We start from the raw sequence: 27,826 nt of genomic DNA, 5'->3' as shown, positions 1-27,826 counted from the left end.
GCCGCCATCGGAAATTGCATAATAAATGGCAACACTCTCGAATTAAAGCAAATCAAATAAAACTTTAATGAATAGGGCTGCAAACACCGTTAAACAGCCTTGGCCCTTGGGGCACTGCGAATGGTGTCGAATGATATCATCATTAAAGACCAACGAACGAGCGAATGGGAAGGAAAATATCGCACGAATGTTTGAATGAGTTAGGTTTTACAACACCATCATTTCCGTTTCGATTGATTGCTAACTAGATGATTTCGGACAGATATAACACCATATAATGAAGACGATAATTACTCATTAGTTGTCGCATGAAATAGTGCAAAATGTGTTTGGTCGATTCGAGAGAGAAATAGCTTCAAAATAACTTAAATATAGTAAGTTTATACGAGTAAGTATTCGCGATAGGGAAGCAGGAACTAAAGGTAGAGAACACAGAAGAGTGCAGAAACATTTTCCTCGACAGCTACGCAGCTATAAATTGTTTGGAGGCGTGCATTGTCTGGGCCTAAAAAGGACATTAAGGGCAACAAAATGGCGGATACTCAGACAAAGCAAGGAACAGGGCTAGCAGAGAAAGGCAGGAACTCATCTCACTAAGAAAGCAAATACGGAAATTTCTATAAACCGAATTTTAGATGAGTTTAGATGAGGATTAATTTAAAATCTTTTTTCTATTTAAAAAGACTCATTTAAGTAGACCTCTAGTTACATTATTTTAAAGATCAATTTTAGACACGTAACCATTTTTTAAATATTTTAAACGTAAAGCGAAGCTTTTGCATGCATCCTGCCAACCAAGGCGCTAACTTCCTCCCGAGAGCCCGGCTTAGCCAACTTTTAAAACAGAGGTGGCTAGAAGTTTCCAGTAGAGTTAACATGGATGGCATCCAATAATTTCTATAGTAAAAAGCGCACACTCTCTCCGCCATTGTGCGGCACTAAACAGCCTTTAGGGGCAACCCTTTCTAAACTCTCCTCAAGAAGATACCAAAAAAATAGGGTACAGTTTTGAATTTTGAGTACATAATTTTTGTTTTATTTTTAAATTAATTATATTGATTACAGACTGTTTTTATTTTAATGTTTCTTTCCTTGTCTCTATACATTTAATATGGTTCATAATTTTAAAATTGATATATTTTGTTTACATTTAAAAGTAAGTTTGTTGTGTTTTGTTTTTTGTTTTGCATACATTTTGCATATCTTTGTTTATAGTTTTCATTTTCGTTTCCATTTTTATGTAAATTTCCTCCTTTCTTTTGTTTAAAACTACATTTTAAATTCGAACACACTTTGTAAAGAAAGTATTGCATATTCATCATCATTCACAATTCGATCGAAACATGCAAAATACATAAAAGCAAGTTTTTTTTTGTTTTTTTTTGCATTTGGAGCAGCAAAGAAGTGTTAAAAAATTAACAAGAAACGTTTAAATAATACATAGACGGGGGGGACAAAGCAAAGTAAAAATTGCAAATATCTATTATAGTATATATAATAGTCGGGGTGTGTAATGCGATATATATTTCATTACACAAGTCATGAGCAAAATTGCATTGGTTTACAGTAATGTCTATAAAAATAATTTGATTATAAATACGCGTGTACACAAGAAACAATTTGCAGATATTTTTCATTCTTCCATGACCGTCTGAGACGTCGAGTCATTGGAGAAATATGTAAATGCCCTTGGCATTTGTAATAATTGCTGTTATTGTTGTTGTTCTTTTTGTTGTTGCTGTGTTGCTTCGGATAATGTACAATATTTGAATTCATAAAATTGTTGTCTACACACACTTGTGGCATTATTATGCATAATTATTTATATTCAAAGTTTTCATTACATTCAAGTTTCGGTTTCTTTATAGTGTTGATTTAGATTTGTTGTTGTTGTTGTTGTGTTATTGGCAATAATCGCAAAGTTTCTATGTCTAATTGTAATTATGTGTATGATGTACATAATATATTAGGTTTACAGTTTAGTAAATATATGTATATTCATTAAATTATGACATGTTTCATATGCTTATAGTTTTCTTCTTTTTTTTGTTTTTTGTTGTATTTTCTCATTTAAATAATTGTTCTCATGCTTAGTACAAACTTATTGTTTTCTCGTAGGGTTTTCTTTCTTCGTAGGCTTGCAGATTTAATTCAATGGTGGACTATACGTATATGTATATCCTGATTTGCTTGATTGCCAAACAAATTAACTGACAAATACGAGTGTGTACGTTTACATTTATGTGACACTGTTGCTGCAAAACATATGGAAGCTATCTGACGTTGTTATGGGTTTTCATTAAACACAAAATACACGCATATATATACATACTATATAGGCTTATAGTTTTAACTGTTGCATTGGCCGAGTCTATAGTTAGGCATAGCATGCGATTTATATATATGTACGTATGTATATCGGCCTATAACTATGCAAACTTGTTTCTTTCTCTCTTTTTGAGCTGTATAGAGCATTTGATTTTTCTTTATAATTAGATCATCTTGTATATAAGTATTTAAATGACAAATGAAAGGAAGCTGCACAAAAAATAAAAATCATTCTTGCAATGCATTTAAAATATTATCTGAAGGATTTATAAATTATATGTATGTATTTATAGTCGACTTGCTTTCTGTTTCTTTATCTTATAGAAGTCGGTCACAAAATTATGAAAAAAGATTCTTCCTTTTTGGAGAAACATTGCTTTATGGAATATTTTTCGTGCACACTTCAAAAAATGAATTTCAATGTTGAGTCTGTGATTCGTGTACATATACATATATAATTAATATATAGTACAGTTTTGTGATTGGCTGGAGGGAAGTGTTGAATACTTTTATAATACAAATACATATAGTAGTATATATAAATACCGTTAACTATGGCAGTAGCAAATAAAATAATTTAGAGACAATACTGCACGATAATGCTTAGCGTTAAAAAGAAATGAATCAATCAAACAAAATTCAAAGAATGAAGGAAGAGTAGCGATTTGCGTTTTGGGATTTTCATTTTCATTTCATGTCGCTGATCTGGAGTTTCTTCTTCTTTTTTTTTACACAAACAAACAACAGCCACGATTCGAGCACAAATACAATCTACTGTAGACAAACATATTGGGTAACAAATACACACTCACATACACACACACTAATGCATACACATAATTATATATATAATGGTAGATAACTGACAGATCTACGCATAGCTTATATGGTACTTAGTCTAGCCGTGCGGTTCTCGCCTGCATTTCCAATTCAAGTTCCGTTTCGGACTGCTCGAGCAGTGCGTGATGTTGTTTGTGTTGCTGCTGTTGCTGTTGTTGTTGCTGTTGTTGGTAACGGGATTGATGGTACTTGGCCAGGTTGGTTCCTGGCTCGAGCCGCTGTTGTTGTTGCTGTTGCGGGTGCTGTGGGCGCCACTTCTAGCTCCAAAAGTCCATCATGTTGACGAGTTTGCATTTCTTAAGCTCCAGCTTGGTGGGTCTGGCTCGGAGTCAAGCACGTCCGAAGATAGCTCGATCGGAAACATCGCCGGTGGATTGGGAATGCGACATGGCTGCTGTGGCGCTTCCAACGGCCGCTGCAGCCGCAGTCGCCGCATTCCCCATGCCCACACCATTCAGGCCATGTGCCCCATGGTGCAGATGGTGGTGGTGGTGGTGGTTCAGTGTCGATGTTGCAATCGTCGCTGTCGAGGCATTGTGGTGCGTCACATTGTGATGGTTGTGCGCCAACGTGGAGCTGCCATATTTATTGTTGTTGTTATTGTTGTTGCTGCTGCTGATGTTGTTGTTGCTGCTGTGACCATTGAGATGCTTACGCGTGGCTGCCGAAGACACATGATGCGTGCCTCCAACGCCGCCGCCACCGCCGCCACCACCGTTGCCATAGATCCGGTGCAATGAATACTGCTGCACCGATTCCAAATCGGACACGGAGGATGTGATCTTTGAGCGCACTGCCACCTTCTGCATGCTGTTGTATTTATCGCTGACGCTTAACTTGATGTCGGGCAGGTGGCCAGAGCTCTGGGCATGACTGCGTGGCTTGGTGGTCGTAATCGATGCATTGCTCACCGCAGTGGTGCTCGTTATGGAGGCAACCACAGCACCGTTGCCACTCAATCCGTTCGCATTGGGCGAGATCTCTGCAAAGTTGTAGCAGGAGGACTTCTGTGAGATGCTATTGAGGCCGCCGCTGGAGGAGCTTGTGGACATGCGGCAGCTGCGATGACGACTCGAGGCGGATGGCTGCAAGAACTCATGGTGGGCTGCCTCATCCGGCGTCATACGCTCCGCGGGGTCCCATTCCAGACAACGTTGCAGAAAATCTATGAAATAGCGATCCTGGCAATGCAAAATCTGTGCCAGCGACTTGCTGCCCGGCGCCCGTTTGCGCCCCTTGGTGTTGGTGATGCAACGTGGCGTATCGCGCGAGTCGAAGAAGAGGCGGCGACGACGCGCCACCGAAATGAGCACCTTGGGTGGCTGCCCCAGTACTTCCATAATGCAGGCCAGCTGTTCCACCTCGTTCTCGCCGGGAAAGAGCGGAAAACCAGTGTATAGTTCCGCCAGAATGCAGCCTGCAACCAAATGGGGAGATGGGAATGTAATTAATATTGATTTTTAAAACTTAGTCACAGCCTGCAAACATTTTTTTGCCGCAGCATGCGGTCAGACAAGCGCATTGACCTTGACTTTGCCGCCCTTTTGTGGGGAAAAAGGTCGTAAATTACGAGCATTAGCATTCTTGGCAAACAGTTGAAGGTCTGTGGTGGGTAGCTAGTCAACATATACGAGTACTGTGTACAGATTTTATAATTCCCACTGCTGCATAACCGCAGCAATTTGTTACCCTAGCTTTTTCTACACTCATCTGATGTTTTTGATTTGAGATCAAAGACTTACTTCAATAGCTTCAATAGAAACCTACTCTTAAATATTCTACTAAATAAACACTTAGAACTTTAGTTCATAAATTAATAATGTGGGTGTAATATTTGGGCTCAACTTAAATATTTGAAATAGAAAGTAAGAAAGAAATAAAACTCCCTCTTTTTTAACATCCTTTTTTTTACTGCAAGACCATTTCTAAGAGTAATTTAAATTATGGATTTCTTCACTTCTTTCTTACATGCAGTTAAAATTAATATTTTGAGAAATATTTTAAAGAGGGAAGCAGAAACTTTCCGAAATCGAATTAGAATCGTTCGATAAGAATTATAATTCATAATTTAGAATTGCTTTTGAAATGTGATTTTATTTTAGTTGTATTCTATTTTCACTTTATAAAGTTTCCGTGGAATTAAAACTAACTCAAAAAAAGAGGCAAATTGTTGATAAAATTTATTAATTAAATTAATTAAACATTTCTTCATTTTTCTGTTGGCATTATTTTATTTAAACGGTTTTTCAAATACAAAAAATAAAACCTATCTAATTGTTGCTATTTTTATAATTTGAAAACAATTCGTTATATTTTTTTAAAAAAGCTTATGTTTTTTTTAAATAAAACTTCACTGGTTCATCAAACGGATTATTGTTATGTGTTAATTAATTGAAGACTTTTGAATAGCAATTGTTGGAACTGCTTACAAATAACATTTTATAAATTATATTTTCCAAATCAATCATGTTCTCAGAATAATTTCTGTTCAAATTTCCTTTAAATCGCTTTTTAAAAAACAGCTTAGAAACGACTTGAATTTATAAACGGTTTTAATTGCCACTGCAGAGTGATACTTTCTAAATGGAGGAACTCATTGAATTGCTTGTTCTGTTTGTTTTCAAGTGCTCCTGCCTAATTGCTCGGTAGTCGAAAGCAAAACATTTCGCCAACAGCCCCCCAGACGGAATCGTACAAGTCAGTCGAGTGTAAATAGCACGCACTATTCCAATTAGCAGCAACAGGCCGCTGCTTGTGTTCAGTTACGTATAGTATAGTCGTATAGCTCCAGTAAAATTAAACAAAGAGATGGCCGCACACAAACACAAAGTGGGGCAAGCAGGTGCTGGCAAGTGGCAAGGGGCATGAGGCATGTGGCACTCAACAAGTGCCACTTAAAGTTTATGTATACAATAATTTTGCTTCCTCTTTTCTTTGGGTGCGCCGTCGCTGACCAGCGCCATTTCCCTCCCTTGCCAAAGCGCCACCAGACATCCGCACATCCTTTTTAGCGCCCATTTCCGTTCGTCCGACACAACCACAAGCATATCCGTTCAGAAAATATTGTGAGTAGTCGCACAAAAGGCTCATTAAATGTGCATGAACGTGAGAGCTTTGAGGTGTTGTTGCAACATTACTTATTGTTGTTGTTGCTGTTGTTGTGGCTCCAACAAAAGTGTGCCTGCTGCCAGCTGGCTGCCCCTATTTTCTTGAATTACTGTGCACAGCACAAGTCGAAATGGTTGGCTAAAATGGTTGAACACGTTTGAATAACACGGACTCTTAACAGATTTCCGGGGGAGGTGCCATTAGTCGTACCATTGACTGTCTGTGAAACATATGGATGGCGTGCGGATTGGTAGACTAATGGAGAAAAAAGGCTAGACTTTGTGTTTAATAAAAGGCTGATAGGCTAAAGCTATTACGCTAGATTTGAGCCTCTTAACTTTCACAATGCGAGCTGTTTCTTTCAATTAATTAGTAGCACAAGAATCCGGCAGTTAAGCTCATTTCCTAATACCTATTCTACTCACAGTTGATATTACGACTAATTTCAAGTATCATTTTGTTAATTCTTAAGCAAATATTTTAAAAAGTAATTTACAAAATATTATTGTCCAATAATAATTCATCAGCTGCTGTTTGTCAACAACCAGCTCTATACTGATAATACTTTGAAGAAATCAATTGTAGCAGCTGATCTTTAGTTTATGGAGAGTGCTTAGCTTTAAATTAAATTTGAAATCAAATAGACAGCTGTTATTGCTTACAAAGATAGCACTGGAACTTTCTTTAAATAAAATGCTGATTGGTAACCAACAGAATGGTTTTAACTTTATCCAAAATGTGTAAATTACTTCTGTTATTTATTTTGTCTCTGCCTTCATCTAAGTATGTTTACTTTTAGGAAGTCCTCTTTCCCAAGTCATTTCAAATAATATAAAATAGTTATTCATTCATTTAATTATTTCTCGCAATATAACTAACTTATTTGTCTAATAAATTATTTTTTCTTTTAAGCTATCTAAAATCAAATGTAATGTTATTTATTCGCTAAAACCTTCAGCTGGCTTCTTTTCAAAGTAAGTAGCATTTGTAAAGTGAATTTAAATTAAATGTATGCTCGTACGTCATCATCAAAACTGGCCCTGTAATGATTTCTATAGCCATTAGCAAATGTAAACTCATATATGCATATAAATATACATACAAGTATATTCTACAAAGCACTCTCATGTGATTCCCGAGGCCGTTTGGCAACATAAAATAAAGCTGGTAAATAAATAAGCCAGACAGCAAAATTGAAATTTCCACGATGTACAATTTAAATTAAAATTTCCACACAACACATATATGTAGAGGAAGAAGTGTGTTTGTGTGTGTGTGTGTGTGTGTTAGCCAACTTACCCAAGCTCCACATATCGATGGCGGTGCCATACTGTAGGCCAAGTATAACCTCGGGGGAACGATAGAAACGCGATTGTATGTAAGTGTAGATTTTGCGATCCACATAGCAGGAGCTGCCAAAATCGATGACCTTGATGGAGCTGCTGCCGCGCTGTTTGAGCAAGATGTTTTCCTGCGATGCAATTTAGGCAATTAACTAACCACTATCCAGTATCTCCACTATCTACTTACCGGCTTGAGATCACAGTGTATGATATTCTCCTTGTAGAGCAGACGCAGGCATTTCACAATCGAATTGCAGAAACGTCGTATAAGACTCATGCTGAAACCATTGTAGTTATTCTTCTTGATCAACTCGTAGAGATTGAGACTGCAAAGATGAGAGCAGAAAATTAGTCAAGTTTCCGTTTAGGTATTCCATTAATCATGGCTCTGATGAGTCAACCCACAGTGGAACTTGTTTACAAAGCAAGTGGCGGTCTCAGAGGGGAAACGCTCAGGGAGGAAGAACAGGAAAAAGGCTCGCCCCAAGCCCGAAAGCAGGCACCGAATAACGACAATAACATGCACTGAATTAATTTGCATTGCATGTCGTGCTCAAATTCAGGTGTATAACGGTAAACAACTACCGCAGCAACAACAACAACTACAATGAACAACAGGAAAAATTCAAAACAACGTAGGCTAAAAGAGCTGCAAATGCGCTGTTCACAGTGGAACAACATCGATTGGTTTCGAAGTAAAAATGAGCAGCACTTTAAATGAGATATTCATTTAATATTAATTTTGAAACGAGAATTCTATTGAATCGAGTAATCGAATTATTAAAAATTAATGAATGATGAGATTTTTGAAACATAGGGAAATTTTTATCGATTAATCAATTGTTTTATAAAACAATTCTCAGATCTGTTGTGGGCTTGCTTATATTATTATTTGTTTATTTGCTGAAGAGTTTTGTATTCCAATCAATATTAAAATTTAAAAATAATGTATTAAAATATTGCTCAGCACATGGACAAAATAAAATTTTTGAAACAAAAATAAAATTAAAAATTGAAAATATAAATTTTAATATTAGATTTGGAACAAGTTTTAGAGTTTATTTACCGAATAAAAAGCCCCTTTCGCTATTCAAAAATAGTTAAAGATTTGCGATCAAGTTAAATATTAAATATTCAAAGATATTAGGATAACTATATATAAAGCACTTTTCTTAGAGTGGAGTTCTTTTTATAAATGTATTAAAATATTAATCGAAAAAGAAAACTTTAATAAGGAATGTGATAAATTTATATTTAGGGATTGATATTAGAGGCATTAATTAGTCGATTTTTTATAAAAAAAAATAAATAAAAGTGGTTTTAAAAAACAGTTTTACTTTTAAAGAATTAAGAGAAAAGAATATTTAAATATTTTATCGTACAGCCTACTTCCCCGATTTAGCATTTCAAAGTAAATGCCTGTTTTTTAATATTTCTTAATTTGTTCTTCTCAATGACATTTTTAACCACTGTACAGTGCTTGGCTGACTTGTAGGCGTTGTCTTTTTCTTCGCTTTTTGAATTCCCCCCTTTTTGACTATTTTTGGTCTTTTCATTCACATTTTTGCGAATTTTGGTGATTAATTAACTGATAACGACTGTTTTGCCAATGTCATTGCAACAGACATTTTGTATACGAGTATGGGAGGTTGGCAAACATTTCTTCTTCCTCCACTTTTCGCCATTTACGTCATTACGAAGTTTGGTCAATTGTTTGGCTGTCGTTTTGTTTAACATATTGATTGATGATCTCTGTGATAGGTTGTAGGTGTGGCAGCTTTAGCTATTTGTCTTTGCCATATTTTCCCACATGCTCGCACTTTTTGACACATATATTTTATGCTGATAGCTTATCTGCTAAGCTTGGAATACTATATTTATTGAGCTCTGACTCAACTATCAAATATGAGTTTTTCCTTGTCATCATACAAGCCTCTATCAACAACTTTGACTCGAGATACGAGAGCTCAATGGAAACGATGGCCTATAAACGCAAAAAGCCAAACTAATAACTGGTTCTGCCAAAAATATTAGGCTGAGAAATGGACTAGATATGTGAATGGTTGCAAATAAGTTGTCAGATAGAACTTAAAGTCAGGGAGAAAACTACTTGCAGTATTAATTTATGTATTAAATTAATTTGACATTCATCTTGCCAATTGTGTGGCATTTATTTAATGTCTTGAGTACATTTAAACGTCTTTCAAAGCCGCTACTCTCATCTCAACAATCACACTCGCATAATCCAGTTCCAGCTACTCTCGTAGTTTGGTGTCGCTTGCCAATCAATTTTCCAGCACAATTTTCACTTTCACGATTCGCCAAAATGCAATTCTCCCAACTTTATGTCACGACCACAAAGTAAAAATGCAAAGTTGATTTGCCAGGCGGTCTTAAGGCAAGGTGCTAAAGTTTTTGAAAAAAAAAGCTGACGTTGACACAATTTTCCACACTTTTGTGGTGCATAAAAGTTCTTGGAAAATGGAGAACCTCTATTCATTTTGCATGAGAAAGCAAGGTAAAGGAATAAAGAATACATTGGCTCTTGCCAATTTTCAGCCATGAAATATGCAACAAAATGGCTAAAGTGAGAAATTTTCCTTTTCTGTGGCCAGCAGAAATAAAAAGGGAGCAGAGAAACAAAGAGTGAAAGAACTGTTGAGAGCTTTAGACACAAAATCTATATTGATTGCAGCTTGCATTTGGATTTTTTCGATTGGCATCATCAGAAGAAGTCGCTTTTATGTTATTCAGAACAATTCAATAATATGGAACTGTGAAAGTTATATATTATATTGAGTTTGTAGTAGATATTGCAATATTGGTATCATCAGAAGAAATTCTATTCAGAAAAAAATACTACGATATTGCGGCACAATGGGAACTACGTTTTTTAGGAGATATTGAAATAATATAAAGAAAACATCAATTCCATTTAACAATTCGACAATAATATCGTATATTACAGCACAATTGGAAATGTATCTTATATAGCGTTCGTAGTGGATATTGAAATATTGGGATCATCAAAAGAATAAATAAATAAAAGAAACAAAGCATCTCATTACACATATCGATCGTTGATAGCATGAGATTTTTAATAATGATTTTATCATACATTTTCTAAGCCTTGATCTGGGTGTTACAAATAAGCAACAGGGCTACTGAATACTCTTCATCATATAAATGATTTATAAAGAGCGCAGCTTTTTTATTTATTTAAAAGCGAATTTTGTAGTCTAGAACACTGTTATAATCAGGAACACATACTATATAGAAATATTTGCAGAGCTGGGCATAACTAAAAGTTACTGATGTTGTTTATTTGGGGCGTGTGTTGCACAAACCAGGAATGTCTTCTGTTCATTCCAGTTTATCCTTTGGTGATTGTTGTTGGCGCGATAAATGTCGACATTAGTAGCTCGTTACAGAATGCAATGCATGCCAAATGGCCCCCAAAACCTTAACACACGCCATTCTCTACCGCTGCATAGAACACAGCAAATCAATCAAATTACTAACGGAATTTGGCACGAGTTGCCAACAAACTTGAATACTGTGGGAGGAATATTAAAAAGCGAAATAAAGGAGAACCGACGAAAAACGTAAACAATTTTCAAGTTCATGTTCAGTGATTTGGTATTGGGCGGACAGGCAGGCAGGCGGACGGTCGGACGGATGGATAGGCATGTCATAATGCAGTTATAATATGCTATTTTGACACAACAAATGTTGCATAGTTTGCGGCGCACACACACACACACATGGGCGAATAGGTGCGCTTTTGTTTGCCGATTGAAATTATGACATTTTGATGATTTTCTTATTGGTTTGTTATAGAGCCGTAGTCGCATTTCCAGTCGCCAATATTCGTGTCTGTGCATGCCTCTAAACGCCAACCATCATCGCCATTGCTATTTATAGCTTGGCGCAATCAATAAACAAAGTCAAAGACAGAAATGACAATTTTAAAGCTCACACCGACTGAAGAGCTAAAGAGCTTTAAAGTGTTACTTTCAGGGCGCATTAAAGAGCGACTCTTGGTGACTTAGTTGAGCCGTCAATTCGCAAAAGGACTCGACAGTCGGCCATGGAAGCCATCTCCTAAACCAATGAGCTTAGCGCGCTTTAAGGCGCCAATATGGCCTTGTACTGCTTGTGTATGTGTGTGTGTGAGTGTGTGTGTGTCTTTATTACTTGACGCCAGACTTAAGTTCTTTTTCATGCGATTACATGATTGCGCCATCTTTAAAGCATGGCGTGACACGCCTGTCTTATCATAATTTGGCATGTAATTCAATTAGCGTTACTTCCTAGACTCAAATGACAAGCCGACACGTCTTTAGCCCTTATTAATGATGATTTCTGGCCTGACCTTAATTTGTAACACTCTCCCAGGTACAGCCTTACAGTGATGTTCATGTGATTGGTGCAGCTTCTAACACAGGCTTTTGATTATTTAAACCAATGTGAAGGCAACGTGGAACAAACCTATGCATATTATTGCTTTAAATATTTCAAATTACATGTTTGAATAATATTATGCTTTGTTTTTTGACTCCTTCATTTAATATCCAAATCATTTATTTTATTAAAGATCTAAGCTTTTTTCGCTTTAAATATTTAAAATTACATATTTGAATAATATTATGGTTTTGTTTTTGGCTCTACATATTTATAGACGCTTTCGTTGTAAAAATATTATCCAAGTGGTTTATTTTATTAAAGACCTAAACTTTTTATTGCTTTAAATATTTCAAATTATAACATTTTTGAATAGTATTATGCTTTGGAAATTGTTTTGCTTAGAATGCGGAGTTTGTATTTATTTCCTTAGTTGTAAAAATATTATCCAAATCATTTTTTTTTATTAAAGATGATTATTGCTTGAAATATTTCAAATTAAAATATTTTTGAAGTGTTTTATACTTTAAAGAGTGTTTGCATTTATTTTTTGTATTTATTTCTTGACTTCTTAGTTGTAAAAATATGAACCAAATTATTTGTTTAATTAAAGACCCTATGCTTATTATTGCTTTAAATATTTCAAATTATACTTTTTTAAATATTTTTATGCTTTAAAAGTTGTTGTTTTTTAGCATGCGAAGCTTAAAACATGACTGTATTAATATTTTAATTCATTAGTTGTAAATATATTATTCAAATCATTTATTTTAATATTCATAACAATTTGTTACTACTAGAAATAATAATTGTAGGCGGCTGTGAGGTCAAATCAAAGGATTTTAAACATGAAACCGACTTTGCCCTAAAGCTATGTTTAACACTGACTTATCGAAATTATCCTCATAGTTAGTTTCGCACTTATTTTAATGTTTTGTCTTGAATTCAAATATCATTCTTTTATTAGTGAAAGACTGGTCTGTATTTATTTAAAAAATACTCAACTACTGAAGAGTACAAGCAATGTTGAGTTTTTAAATAAACCAGGCTGTTCCTTTGTTTTCTGCTTAAATGGATTGTCTAACAACATTTATGGTCTAAATTGTGGGCTTTTAAGCACAACAGCACTTAAGAAACTGAAATAATTCATCAAATGACAAGCACGCATCCGTTTCATTAATAAAAAGCTGCGCTTAAATATTTCAGTATTTGATGAAGGCAAGTCTCGGGAAAAGGGTCCCTCCCTGTGATAAATGACTTGCTCCACATGAGAGACACGACCTTGGATACGGTCTGCTTGTCGGCTATATGGTGTGAGTGTCGAGTCTGTCCTTGCAGCTCTTGACTTCGTTGTCTCATGCTTAGCTCTAACACTGCACTAAGCTTAGCAGGCAAGAGCTAATGTTAAAATGTCAATTAGTGGTAATTACTGCGAGCAGTGAAGTCTACCTACAATATCAAAAGCAACAACTGCCTGCAGTTATAAACACAACTAGCTGGGCATCACAGCATGTCGTAATTCAATCTAAGCTCAAAGCGTCGTCAACGTCGTCCACGTTCTTGTCTCTAATGTCCTTGTGTAAGTTTCTCTCTCGCTCTCTCTCTCTCTCTGTCGCCCTCACTTAACTCACTCAGTTCTACCTCCATCTCATCTAATTGCACATTTTACGCTAAGTGCAAAAATTAATTAGAAACTTGGACGGCATTCATTTGCAAGTCCCACACGGAGAGCTTGCATTTTAATTAAAAACCGTGAGCTTATTTTTATTTGCAGAAGCACGAGCACATGTACGAACATGTGGTTGCTCATGATACTATATTATATATACACTGGAGCTGATTCTGTAGGCTGTCCACTGGCAGTCGCTGCTTGTCGTGTCATCGCCATGTCAAAATTGTCAATTACATGCTCCTGACATGGCCGCTCATGTCATGCAGAGAAGGGGGCGTGGCAACTGTGCGGCAACTGTGCTGGGCACATGGGGCGCATGCTTAATATCGATTCAAAGAGGGGCCTTGCAACGGCCACAATAATATGCATGAGTTGGCAAGTTGGCATATGTCATGTACGAGCATATACTCGTATATAAATAGCCACAATCAGGTATATATTGTGAGATGACATCCTTGTTGTGTTTAGAAAATTTTAAACAGAATAGAGGACAGGTGTGTGAATGAATAAATTCATATTTGTAAAAGGATACTGCACACAAATATGCCAAGGCAATGCCAACCATCTTAGCTGCTGCCTTTATTCCGCAGTAACTTGTTTTGAAAAAAGGAAATTGTAAATCAAAGGCACTCATACTTTTTCGTTCTTTGTTTGCCGATAAAGAAGACGTCTTCCACATTATAGTTTGCCATTTTATTTTATTTGAAAAGAATTAAGTTTATAGCTCTTGATTTGTGAACCAAATCTGTTATTTAAAAAGTTTATTTATATAGTTAATTTTTGAAAAAAACCTTTTTTTCATTTAAAGATAGAGGACTTTGAATTTTTATTAACGATGTTACGTTTGCAATTCGCTCGCTAGGCCAGTCTTAATTGAGAATTTTATATATAACGTTTGCCATTTTATTTTATTGGAAAAGAATTAAGCTTTTGATTTGTGAACTCAATCTGTTATTTAAGATGAAAATTTATTTAGTGTTTATGCGAAAAAAAGTTTGTTCATTTATAGATAGAGGACTTTCAACAAACAAACTGTGGAAATTCGCTCGATAGGCCAGTTTTGATCGAGAATTGTATATTTATAGTTTGCCATTTCATTTTATTAGAAAAGAATAAAGTTTACAATTTCTATTAACGAAACGGCTCTTTTGTTTATTTATCGCTGATTAAATGGCTTCATATAATAATAATATTTATATATTTTTTTTCTAACAAATAACAATTAAATCAATAAACTCTAATTATTTTTAAATTCACGAACCTTTAAATTTTAATAAAACCACTATAGTTATTATGCCTTGTTTCCTTAGCATTAGAAATATCAATCTAAAATTTTCCAGTTTTGCTTCCATTAAACAAATGTATGTTGAAACATATTTATAAATAAAGCAGCTTCGTTTCCAACCGATTAAGCTCTTATGATGAAAATTATTTCAATTGTTAGCAAGTTTGCTCTTAGCACTTCATCTGAATATTTTATTGAAACCCTAGAAACTTTTATCTTTCTGTATGATTTACAAACAAATAAATAAATAAATTAATCGTCAAGTTTATTATGTTTTTACAGCAAACCGCTAGTTTATATCTTGGCAGCCTAATAATAATCAATTGACGCACTTGAAGGAAATATTTCTATTTGACGCAAGCAAAGAAAAATGAAATTGATTTGGTCTATTGATTGTCTCTCAGCTCTTTATGATTATTATAATAAATGCTTGCCCAATCTACGTACAAACATACATACATATATAGAAGTCCTATGCCAACAACTTTATAGTTAGTGCGTGCCAACGGCAACATGTCCTTAAAGCCAAGCCAAATGAGAATAAGAACAAAATTTATGGCGTCAACACCCACACGACTCGCCAAAGCCTTCATTATGCCAACAACACCATTTTGGTCACAATATGTTCGCTTCATGACGTTATATGTGAGTGTGTATGTGGTGTGTGTGTTTGTGTGTGTGAGAGCTGAGACATTTCTTATACAATTTCATGAAAAAGTAACCATAAATTCCACACCAACATAGTGCCAACGACAGAAGCTCTGGCACTCTATTCGCCGTCTCCGTAAATTATGTGGCTGCCTGCTCATAACGTCTGCCTGGTCACATAATCCTCATGTATGGATGCCAGCTGAGGTCCTTGGCAGGTGCCCCTTGCGCCTGTCAAAGTTGAAAATTTGTCGCTTGGTGTGCAGAACTGTGCAAAAATGTGTCACTGGGCGTCAATGTTGACTGCGTGACTGTCTGACCTGGTCGCCCCTTTTTCCTTTCTAAATAAGGTATATAGCTGCGAAGTATGTTGCACATATATGAATAGGTGTGTATGTATGTGTGTGGGTGTGGCCATGGCTGTTTATTGTCCTAAAAAGCTCCACATTAGGGCCATAGATTAAGTTTCAAATTTGCGAATGTTTGCGCATTTTCTTGATTGGTACTACACATATTTATTAGTTGCACTAATTAGATTATCAGCGAAGGGCGTGCTTGGCGTTTATATTGCAGTTGAGCTAAAAAATAAGCTAAGAGTGTTGCTCATCTGTTCGCTGAGAAGCTTAAGGCGTGAACAACTCTGCTGCAGCCTAAATATCCTTCACGCTAACTGGGCTTTAATGTAATCAGAAAAATATTGTAACACCTTTACTTGGAGCGCCACAACTGGCAGCTGCAGGGTAAATTAGTTGGTTTTCATTCAATCCTTTTGAAAATAATTTGGTTAACCAACTTAGTTTCTGATAAATCAAGCAGAAATAACTGAAACATAATAATGATACGTTTTAAATTTAACTTTGAATCTATTTGTTGACTGAACAATTAAAATAGTTTTACAAATATTTAAATTTTACTCGAGTACATTTCTTTTATTACAAACATTAAATTCGCTTTAAAAATTATTCTTTTTGTATAGGAAAATATTAGTTGGGTATTAAAAGGGATTAATATTGCATTCAGCTTATTTATTTAATGGACAGAAGTTTTGAACTAAACCAGAAAAGTGTTAACTTGCCAAGAGTTTAGTTCAAATCTATCAGTTGATATGAAATATTATTATACATATTATGAAATATATTATTTGGACAGAACAAATATATACATTTGATGAATGAACGAAATTATTTTAATGATTGTTGAAAGTATAGAACACTTCTAATTCAATATACTTCAATATACATACATGCTTGTATTATACTTTGCAGGAATAAGTTTTTCTTCTGATTCTAGCTTTTTCGATTATAAAAATCCAAGTTATAAGCAAAGAGAATAAGCCCTCATTATTTCCAAAGAATGCTAAAGTTGCTTCTTAATAAATGGTTTAAGTTAAATTAAATTCCATATCTAACGGCTTCAACTAAAAGCCATTCCATTAGCTACAGGAAGAACAAGCGTAATTATGTTTACATTATTTCGAAAGGCAAATCAAATATTTTTATAATATCATGCTAGAATTGTTTCTTAATAACTGGTTTACATAAAGGCTGTTTAGCTTGCAAATCCAATTAAATTCCACATTTAAAGCCTTCAACGAAAAACCATGCACCAGCATGAGCATTGCGTTAGCTACAGAAACAACGAGGGTAAATATATTTACAGCATGGTAAATAAATTTCGCTTTTAATTTTCAATATTTTTGCAAACACAAAAGCGCAAAGCGCAGAGGCAGTGCCAGAGGTAGGGCGGAGAAGGGCAGGGAGACAGAACACAACACACAGCAAGCCGCAATGCTATCAATTTCAATTTATGCGCAACAACAGCCACGCAGAGTGAGAGAGCGCGAAAGAGTGATGGAGAGAGAAGAGAGGAGAGCAAACATGGCCTACTTAAGAGCGTCGCCCCCGCTGGCAACGCTGCACGAGAGGGCAAGTGTGCGTCTCATGTCTATATTTATCTGCCGCGCATGCAAGACCTGTTGTTGTTACTTTCCATTGCATACCGACAGGCGGAAATTTAATTGATTGCACACAGCTCGCAGTACGCCCGAGAGGGCATGCACTCAGCGAAAATCTAGGTAGATTGACGAATTTGCAGTGAAGGTATGTTGTTGCTTAAATTGAACTAATTTTTAAAAATTAATTATAAAATTAAATAATACTTATCTTTGTCTTTTTAATATAAAAAAAAAGGTATAAAGTGTATAAAGCAGCTCATAACCCCTTGAAAACGTCAGCTACTATAGCTTAAAAACTTTTATGTTGTAAGACTATTTAAAAGCAAAAAAAAGTTTCTTGAAGGCTAATAAAAAAAAGTTTGTTGAAGTCTAATAAAAAAAGGAAATTATAGAAAATTATTATTCACTAATTAACGTTTTTAAAATTGAAAAAAGGACAGCAGCTTTTTATACTTAATACTAGCAGCCGAATTCAATTTTTCTGTTTACGATTGCAGAGAGAATCCGTGGGATATTTCTAGCATATATAGTGATCGAGCTAGATAGCTTTATTTTTGATAACCGAAGTCCAGCAAGAAGCTTATGGTGTGTAAGAACTGTATGCTTGAACTTTCCCCTAACAAGCTTAAGCATTGAAAAACCGTTTAATAGTTGTTTGAAATTGGAAAAATAATATCTTATTCAATTACTTACATTGATGTAAAAAATATTATATGTACCATATTACAGGCCAATAATTGACTTTTTTATTTTTAAAAAATATCATTTAATTTCTGGAAATGGCTGTTTAATATTTGTTGTACAAAAATTCTACTTTTGTAAAGCTCTGATATCTTATATAGTATGGATCAAACTCTTCTTCTTAAACTCACATAATTCACATTTAGTTCTATTGACAAAAATGAATTCGTATCGATGTCGAATATCTTTTTAAACACATTACTTATGTCTTTAGAATATTATTTTATATTCTAGCGCATATCATTTTCATTCTATTATTTCTATAAAACGTTGATATTTTGTTGTATGTATGGTATTTATGCAAATTGAAACTCCAAACTTAAAGTTTTTCTCTGTGTGTAAAAGTGCGGCAACTGAAAGTGTGGGCCGTCAGGTGTTGATTGTTGCAACGTTGCAAATCGTTGACTGCATATGTCAAAGTTTAGACACTATCGCAAATATGGCTGGGCGCACGCGATGTAAATGCAACCGCCAATTCTGTGGGCACACTCACACACACACACACCAGCCGAATTAAAGTTTTGAAGGTCGACTTTAACTAGAGCCTGCTTTTAGCCGTCGCCCCGATTTTTGGTGCACTTCTGACATTTCCGTTGTTTGCTGTGTTTTCGACTAATTCGTCTTAATTACATTGCAAGTTTTGATTTCACCTTAAACAGTGCTGGTGCCTTGGCACAATTACAGTTGACATTTTTTTTGTTATGCTGCCTTCTAATTTCAAAATCGTTTAGAGCACGCCATCTGAGAAGCGTGCCGCTAATTGTAGGAAAAGCACCAATCGATAATCTTAGCGAAAAAGACAGAGATCGTCGAGGTCTGAGTGGCAAAGGCGGCGCATTAAAAGGTTTCTGTTGTCTAGCAAAAGTTAATTAATTATTTCTCTAACTTAATTAGCCGCAAAATGGTTTTTAAGTGCTTAGCCAGGCGATTTTGTGTTTTTGCCTGCCTTCGAAAACTTTTCCAATGCAGCCTTATACGAAGGAAGTGTACAAGTATATAAGGATGGCTTGAAAATGTTACTGCATTGACAACGCAAATAGAGGCAAGTTTAAAGTTTGTTTTGAACGAGTAAACAAATTGTACAAACTTTTATGTAATTAATTTCACTTGCACGCAATTTAATTTGCTTGTTTCTGTACAGGTATATAACAAAGGGCCCTTGGCATTTCCATGTGCTTCGGTAGTCCGTAAAGAACAGGCTTTAGGTTTGACACAGTCATGGTTTAATTTTAGGAGGTATATTCTGTAGAAGAAATAGTGCTAGAAATTGCTTTTTCTATGTCTTGAATCATGAAAAAATTGGCAACAAATATTACTGAATATTTATAAAAATCATACCAGCAATTTAAAAGATTTCAGAAAGCTAGCTGTATTAAAAGTTTTAGCCCAACTAAGTATAACTACAACTACTTGAGAGCTAATTTAATGTGCCGCTTATGCAGACTCGTATAAGTGGGCTATAAAACTAAATATCGCCCATTTGTTGTATCATAAATTCTAGCCATTAATAAGCCATTTATATGCATGTGTGCGATCAATAAAGCAATTAAAAACTGCCATGATGGAATTATGACAACCACTTGGAAAACAAAACAACTGCAAATAATAGGCTAAAGAATTCTGAAACATGCAGACTTGGTACAGAATTAATCGCAGGCACGACGTAAATATCTTGTCAAGCAAATTAGAAAAACATTTCCCCTTTTTTGTTGGCTATTTTTATCAAATGCCCAAAAAAGTAGGCAAGAATAGGCACATGTGTGAGCCCGAAGACGCAACAGAAAAAGGAATCCAACGTTATGCGTGCCAAGCACTTAACCGGTATAAAAAAAACAACAACAACAACTCCTATAATATGAATGGTTTATGTGGGCTAAGCACGCAAGTTAAAAGCTCGTGAATAAAAATAATTGCCAGGGAATTGGCCTAGGAAAGCCGTCACGTTATTACAAATGCGGCTTATATGTCTTTTTAATTTGGCTAACGCAACTGGCGAAAAGCGTTGCCAAGCTCGTTAACCTTCCACATACTCGTACATATGTATATACATATATTCATATATAATTCAAGTTTCCTTACAAGACAAATGTCATTTCTATACCCAACGGATTGTGAATTTGTGAAATAGAATCAATTTCCTAGCTCTACTCACCTCATCAATTCGAATGTTATGCACAAATGTTTACGAAAATATGTATAATCCAACATATGTATAACGTTATGAGATCCATCCGCATCCTTGTCACGCAGCTCATCCAAAATATTAAGCTCAACCACAGCCTGATTGAGGAAGCGCTTCTTATTGCGTATTATCTTGATGGCCACATGTGTATTGGTCTTGTGATCCAGAGCCCTTATTACCTGACCAAAGCTGCCCTTGCCAATCACCTCGAGTATTTCGTAGCGGAAAGCGATATGATCGTGTTCGATCTGCAATTGGAATAAGTATTAAATAAATAATGAATGATTGTCAATTAGAGTGTTAACTTACGATCTTGTAATTGCCATTATCGTCGTCATAGCCCGAATTTGCAGAATTCGCTGTCGCTGCGGGCTTATTATAATTCTTGCTGGCGTGCTGGCCAAAATACCAGACCTCTTTGTAGACTTTCAACTCCTCGAACTCCAGATCAGTTAAATAGTCGCGGTATTTCTTCACAAGCTCTAAATGACAGTACGCCGAATGGACCATTGTTTTGAAAATGAATGAAAAAAGTGTAAACAACATGTTAGCAATAGCTGTAACAGTAAAAACAACAACAAAAAGAACGCATGTATTTTATTTTTTGTGTTTTAACAATGTGAACGAGTTTCAAAAACGTGTCTGTTTGTAAAAAATGCTCAAGTAGTTGTAGATTTTCTATTCTTAAACATTTGTAATATTTCTTTTCAAGTGACAGTAAAGTGCTTAAAGCAAAGAAAATAGTTCTACATAAGTCTGCTATTATTGTTATATTTTAAGTGAAAATCTGTCCTGCCCTGACAGGCTCGGCCTTGACCTTTTCCGCCATCATGGTATTTGTGTTTGGAAATGTATATAAAAATTAATTAGCACTTCAGCACAGAATGCAGAAATGTGTGCAAAAACCAGCTCCCCAACGTGCTAAAAAGTACAACCGTAGTCAGCTGCGCTAATTGGTAGCATAAATTGGCATTGGGCGCCAACGAAGCGCATTACACTTGACCCAACCCTTGAATGTAAAGCACCTACAAAGCTGTCGAGGCAAGCCGACAATCCTATCTCCCTATTATCCGAGCAAGGAACCAAATTAAAAAATGTCATTTATCAATAAAATGAAAGAAAATCAAAGCAGAACTTAAATTCAACTAAAATAGCAGAGAAATAATCTTAGAACCCCACCTTATAGATTAAAATTAGGAGTTTAAACATGAATTTAAAATATTTATTCATATGGTAGGTCAGACAGGCAAATATTTTAAATACAAATTTGAAAGTAATCAAAATAAAAAATAGCATTTATATATAAATTGAAAGAAAATCCAAACAGAACTTAAATGGAATTAAAATAGCAGAGAAATGCTCGTAGAACCCCAACTCATTGAAGAAAATTAGGATGAAATATTATTACATATCGGTCGGTCAGACAGGCAAATATTTTGAACACGAATTTGAAAGAAATCAAAATAAAAAATAGCATTTATAATTCAAATGAAAGAAAATCAAAGCAGAAATTAAATGGAACTAAATTAGCTTAGAAATATTCGTAGAACCCCAACGTATAGACCAAAATTAGGAGCTGAAACTTGGATTTGTAATATTTATTCATATGGTAGGTCAGACAGGCAAATATTTTGAACACGAATTTAAAAGAAATCAAGTTTAAAAATAGCATTTATATATAAATTGAAAGAAAATCCAAACAGATCTTAAATTCAACTAAAGTAGCACAGAAATACTCGTAGAACCCCAACTTATAGACCAAAATTAGAAGTAGAAACTTTCATTTGAAAAATTACTATATATTAGGCAAATATTTTGAACACAAATTTGTCGAATTCTGACAACTACAGTTTAGGAATATAAAAATAAACTTAGGAAAGACATTATCCACAAAAGCAATTCACTATTCGCACGCCACAAACCGTATACCAATTCGTTTTGGCCCTTTTAGAGTGCTTTGAACACACACTTTTTTGTTGACAAGTGCATCTGTTGGTTGGTGTCCTTTCCCCACTCACCTGATGGCGTCATGGGTGTATTGCATTTTAGCTCAGAGCTGCCGGTGCTGCTGGCCGAGTTGCCGGAGCTGCCGCTTCCACTGCTGCTATTTGATTTGGTCGATGAGCCCCGCTCATTGCCGCTGCTGCTGTTGTTCGTTGAAGAGGAGACTGGTGAGCCGATGTTGTTGTTGTTGTTGTTATTGTTATTGCCATTGGCTGTTGCCACACTTGTTTTATCGTTCAAATGGTTGTTGTGCGCATCTAGGCATCGTCCAGTACGGGACGAGCCACGGACGCCATTGTTGCCGTTGCATAGTTGTGGGAGATCGAGACGCGATGTGGGCAAACGGACATCGCGTCGCAGCTTCTCGTTGTCGAGCTGTATCTGTAGAATACACAGAAAATACATTTCATTTACTTGTTATTGCCAATTTATTTATTCCTTAAACGTATTACACATTTAGTTTCACAATTTAACGTTGCATGCTTTTATTTTTTTTTTATTTTCGTTTTTCTAAACTCCTAAAATGTTAATCCTAATCCAAAAATGTGTATTATGTGACAGCAAAATTTTTAAATTGCTTCTTTTTTTAAAAAAGCAAAACACAAATAAAAACAATTGTTTGATTGTTTTTCTAAATGATGTGTTAAATAAATAAATTTTTAATTTTTTATTAATCTTTCTAGATTTAGGTTTCAAACTTACAAGTATTTTGGACGTTTTAAATTCCTTAACACATTATTGTTTTGTACTTATTTAAATATTTAATATTTATGTTAAATATATATTATATTATTTATATTTATATTTAAATATAAGTTATTTTAATGGTAAAATGTCTACTGTGTCTTCTAATTGTTTCTACATTTCGTGTGTTTCTATTAAAAATTTCCAACTCACCGGCATTTCGCATCGATCCAACATTATTGCTCTGTGTGTCAATTTTTGAACTTTTGTCGAAGTTGGTCTTCTACCGCTGCTTCGGTTGTGGTTACCAGAACCGTATAAATAATTATTATTGATAAGTTTCCGGGTAATGTGACGTCGACGCACACATTTGCATTTATTTAATTATTATTGCGTCTGGGCAACTGAAAGAAGAACGAAAAAAGAGACAAGATATTTATAAGTTTCAATATAAAACTTCTTAATGATGAATGTCAAATATATATGCCCTTAAGCCCTTGACTTTAACCCTTCACTTGCCGGGGAAATGCCGGTAACTAACCGCAACAAAAACAACAGCTATAGCAATAGCAACAACAAATGAAAACAAAACACCAGGCGCATTCAAAGTACTCCCAATAAATAAAAAGGTAAACAGCATAAACAAGAAAATGCCACCACAACTTAACACGCCCCCAAAATGAAGAAGTGGACCCCACCAGCCGCTCGCCCATATGTCAAGACAGCGCTAACTGAAGCCCGAAGACCAACTCAAATGCCAGTCAGTGTATGTTAACGGATTTCATTGTCAAGGCGGAGGCCGCGACGACAACGATGTCGGCAAATCATCAAAAGGCCAAAACTTTATTAATATTACCATACGAAACAATTTGTGAGGGTCGTTTCGGATTCTAGGCTCTCGCCCAGTGCACCTGCTGGTGGCTGGTTGATGACAGACGGAAAAAGACAGAAACTTCAAAACCAAAGTCATGGCCAATTATTAGCTTTTTGTGTGCCATTCGTTTCTGCATTTCTGTTGCCAATGGTATAGAGGGCTGATTTATGAATGGGTGGGCGCTCGGTCGCACTCAACATGCATAATAACGTTAACCCTTCCTTCTACTTCTACTTCTTCTTCTTCTTGGGTAGTTTTTCGTCTATTTAGGGTGAGTGCAACAAAAAGTTTGGTCTGTTGGAGAAGCTAGTTTATGAAAAAAGGGAATGCACTGCGATAAATGTGGCAAGCAGCTTACATATGCGGAAGAAGCACACAAATTTTGACAGGAGATGTTTCCAATTCGTTTATAAAGAAGCGTTTTTAAATACTTTCGAATTCCAGCCATATAAGGCTTTGTAGCAATTATGCAGAAACATCGATAGCTAGAGCAAATGAATCTTGAATTTTGGCTATTGGCATTACCAATTTAATTATTTGATACAAAAGCAATATTTTATTATAATTACGTTGATGCTGCCGCCGTTCATTTCTCGATAATCTTCGATATCGCCTCTCTTCGCTATCGATCTCGCTTTCCAACAAACCTATTTTGGCGTTGCCACAGGATTCAACAAGCAGGAGCTATGCAGAAAAATCGATAGATCGATTGAACAAATCTTCAATTCAACAACTAGCAGTTATGCAGAAACATCGATAGATCGATTTAACAAATCCTCAATTCAACAGCCAGCAGTTATGCAGAAACATCGATAGATGGAACAAAACGAAAATTAAGATTGTTGAAAGTGATATTTAACTTGATTTGCAGTGTACTTGAGTTTTTGTTAATACTGTACCTAAGCTTTCCCCATTAATACCTAAGGAGTTTCAGAAGTCAATTAAATTTTGTTATAACTAAAGATATGCTCTCTTGGTATAGAGGTTTCATCGACATGTTACCTGTTTTTTAGTTAAAATTTGGCCTTAGATCTAGTAGAACCTCATTTCGTGTTTGTCAATAATTGAGTAATCGATAAGCAATTTGTGCCTTTGCATCCCTAGTGTCAGTTTTTGTCTCTCTCCTCCCCTGGCTATTGAATTGTATGGAAGCACACCGTTTTGTTAACGTAAAGCGCATAAAATAAATCGCCTACACCGATTCTCGGGCATTATTACCCTTTAACAACAATATTCAAAGTAATTCTTTTTTTTACCAAGCATTTTTTATTCAAAGAACTCGATTTGCATTGCATTTTCTCTCAGTGCCCTTTAAAGGGTTCCGTCTTTTTTCCGCCACATCGACAAATGTGCAGGTAGGCCTTCGTAGCGACTCGAATTTTGTTTAGCTTCATCCATGTTTAACCGTTTTCTACATATTTTCATTTTTATTATTTTTGAGGTTGTAAAAATTCATCGTCGTTTAAAACTTTTCTGTCATAAAATGATAATTTACAGCATTCGTTTCCTTCCTTTATATCAAGCTGACAGTTGTGTGGAGAAGGCGTGCTTTTCTGAAAGTATTTTGCCTCTTATACTATTTTCTTCCTTCCTTTTATTGTCTGTCGGTTATGTCGTTAGCTGCGCTTCCCTTCACCCTTCTGTTCACCTTTATTGTCGAATGCGGCGGCTGAAGTTTACAGTTGACTTTTAACTTTGGCAACGACAACAACAGTCGTCAGTTCATCATTATGTGCACTTCTTTGGGTTGCCATTTGTATACGTTTTTATTTTTTCGCAATTGCTGTAGAAAGCACAGTGTTGGCCAACATAGAGACCAAAAGGCACGGATGGGTCGGGTCTCCAGTCAGGGCTTCAGTTTCATGTTGTCTGCCGTAATTTGATAAGCGAAAGTTTCTTGAACTCGCTGTACTCGAGTGTGTCGCCGCCGCCTTAAGCCGCTCACAAGGCGTTCCACAAAAAGACAACAGCTCTGAGGGTCACAAGTTATGTTCGTGTGTGTGTGTGTGTGTGAGTGCGGCCTATTTTAAATAAAAAATCTATTGGCATAGGCGGTGTCACCTCCAGTCATTAGCAATAACAAACAATTGCAATTTATACAACAAATTACACGCCTCAGAAATCGATATACCCGTACAAACGAGTCTCTATTATTGCGTCAATTCGGGCGGCGACTTTGAGTCACTTTTTACATTGTTTTCAATTGAGGGAATGGGCAAAATCTTTGACTGTGATTTGAACTTGTATCGACACCCACCAACAAACACTTAAGTGTTTTCTGCAATTTCTATTCGACTGACATTGAATATCAAATGCCAGTCTCAATGATATCGGTACAAGTAGTTTTTGGAATACACATGTTTATGCATTTTTGAGTCGCAGACGAAGATGTGTCGGCGTTAACTTATTTATACATATATTTTTTTTTCAATTTATATTTGACATTGAGTTTAACTTGTCGCCTAATTATGCAAACACTCATTGGTATATGAATAAGAATAGAGAAGTACATATGTATATGGAATAAATACATAGATTGAATTCAAATAATTTTGATCAGAAACAAAACTGAGAAATGTAATTCTTTGAAGCTTATTTAGATTTATGTGCAAACAAAAATAATATACTTTTTAAAACAATTATTCAAAAAGTATTTCATATTATTTTCAAGGCTTGTAATTTTTTATTTATTTCAATTATTTATTCAACTTTTTATTTATTTAAGGCTTTTTATTTTGTCTTCTTTATGAGAAAAAAATAACATCTCTTTGAGATATTTTTTAAAATTTATATTTGACATTGAGATTAAATAGACTGAATTTGAGTTATGAGTTATGAGCTTATTTAGATTTACAAGCAAGGCTAAATAATATACTTTGTAAAACACCTATGCAAAAATTATGTCATATTGTTTTCCAAGTTTTGTAATTTTTTATTTATTTCAATTATTTGTTTAACTATTTATTTAATAAGGGCTTTTTATTTTCTTCTGCTTTATGAGATTTTTTTCAATTTATATTTAACATTGATTTTAATTTGTTGCCTAATTTTGCAAACACCCATTCGCGTTAGAAATTAGAAATAAGTAGTATTTGGAATAAATAGATTGAATTTTAATATTTTTGATGAGAAATGTAATTACATTGAAGCCTATTTAGATTAACAAGTAAAGCTAAATTACATAATTCTACAAACACTTGTGCAAAAAGTATTTCCAAGTTTATCATTTTTCCCCTTTTTAAATTAAAACGAGAATTTGTGTAGGAAGCCTCTTATTTTTTCTGCTTTAAAGAAAGAAAAAGCAAAACCCCTCTTGCAGATATACTTACAATTTGGACGATTTGTTATGCAACTTTTTTCCTGTCCGACCATTGTTTTACAGACCCCGTTCCTAAACAACAGCAGTACTGTGGACATAATTATATGATTTCGTTCATTGCATAACCATTTCATTGTAACTCTAAACTGACCCGCACTATTAAAACTAAATATTAAGCCATTAATTTCAAATTTTCGCGCCAAGTGGCCAACACGCCTAGCGAAATGCGGCAACAACAACAAAAACAGAAAAAACAGAAAAAGCCAAAAGCAAATTGGCCACTCAACGTAATTGAGTCGCACACAAATTTGCAAGTCTGAGCTTGAAATTAGTTAAATAAAATGCAAAAGAAAAAGCCACTTTAATGTCAAAAGGCGCAAAAGCAATAAAAATGTCAAGAAATTTAACTGCATAATTTGTCAATTTTTTACGATTTATTT

The 27,826-nt window shown here is 35.1% G+C and overlaps 1 protein-coding gene across 2 annotated transcripts in view; it reads right to left on the bottom strand.

Annotated features, from left to right (window-relative positions):
• Positions 1-2,992: 2,992 nt before the first annotated feature.
• Positions 2,993-27,826, bottom strand: part of LOC115625920 (dual specificity tyrosine-phosphorylation-regulated kinase 2) — a 97,649-nt gene continuing 72,815 nt past the window's right edge. For both annotated transcript variants that reach the window (XM_030521154.1, XM_030521155.1), the window contains 7 exons: positions 23,407-23,597; positions 22,524-22,890; positions 20,815-20,987; positions 20,476-20,753; positions 7,807-7,945; positions 7,576-7,747; positions 2,993-4,585 (listed from right to left, as the gene is read on the bottom strand). In XM_030521154.1, coding sequence (XP_030377014.1) covers positions 3,498-4,585; positions 7,576-7,747; positions 7,807-7,945; positions 20,476-20,753; positions 20,815-20,987; positions 22,524-22,890; positions 23,407-23,430 — 2,241 coding nt within the window. In that variant the 5' untranslated portion in view covers positions 23,431-23,597 and the 3' untranslated portion in view covers positions 2,993-3,497. The remainder of the gene's footprint in view (positions 4,586-7,575; positions 7,748-7,806; positions 7,946-20,475; positions 20,754-20,814; positions 20,988-22,523; positions 22,891-23,406; positions 23,598-27,826) is intronic.

Source organism: Scaptodrosophila lebanonensis, unplaced genomic scaffold, assembly GCF_003285725.1.
Source record: "Scaptodrosophila lebanonensis strain 11010-0011.00,11010-0021.00 unplaced genomic scaffold, SlebRS2 tig00000080-arrow-pilon, whole genome shotgun sequence".
NCBI lineage: Eukaryota > Metazoa > Arthropoda > Insecta > Diptera > Drosophilidae > Scaptodrosophila > Scaptodrosophila lebanonensis.
Note: the sequence above shows the minus strand (reverse complement) of the source record. Positions and strands in the feature narration are given on the sequence as shown.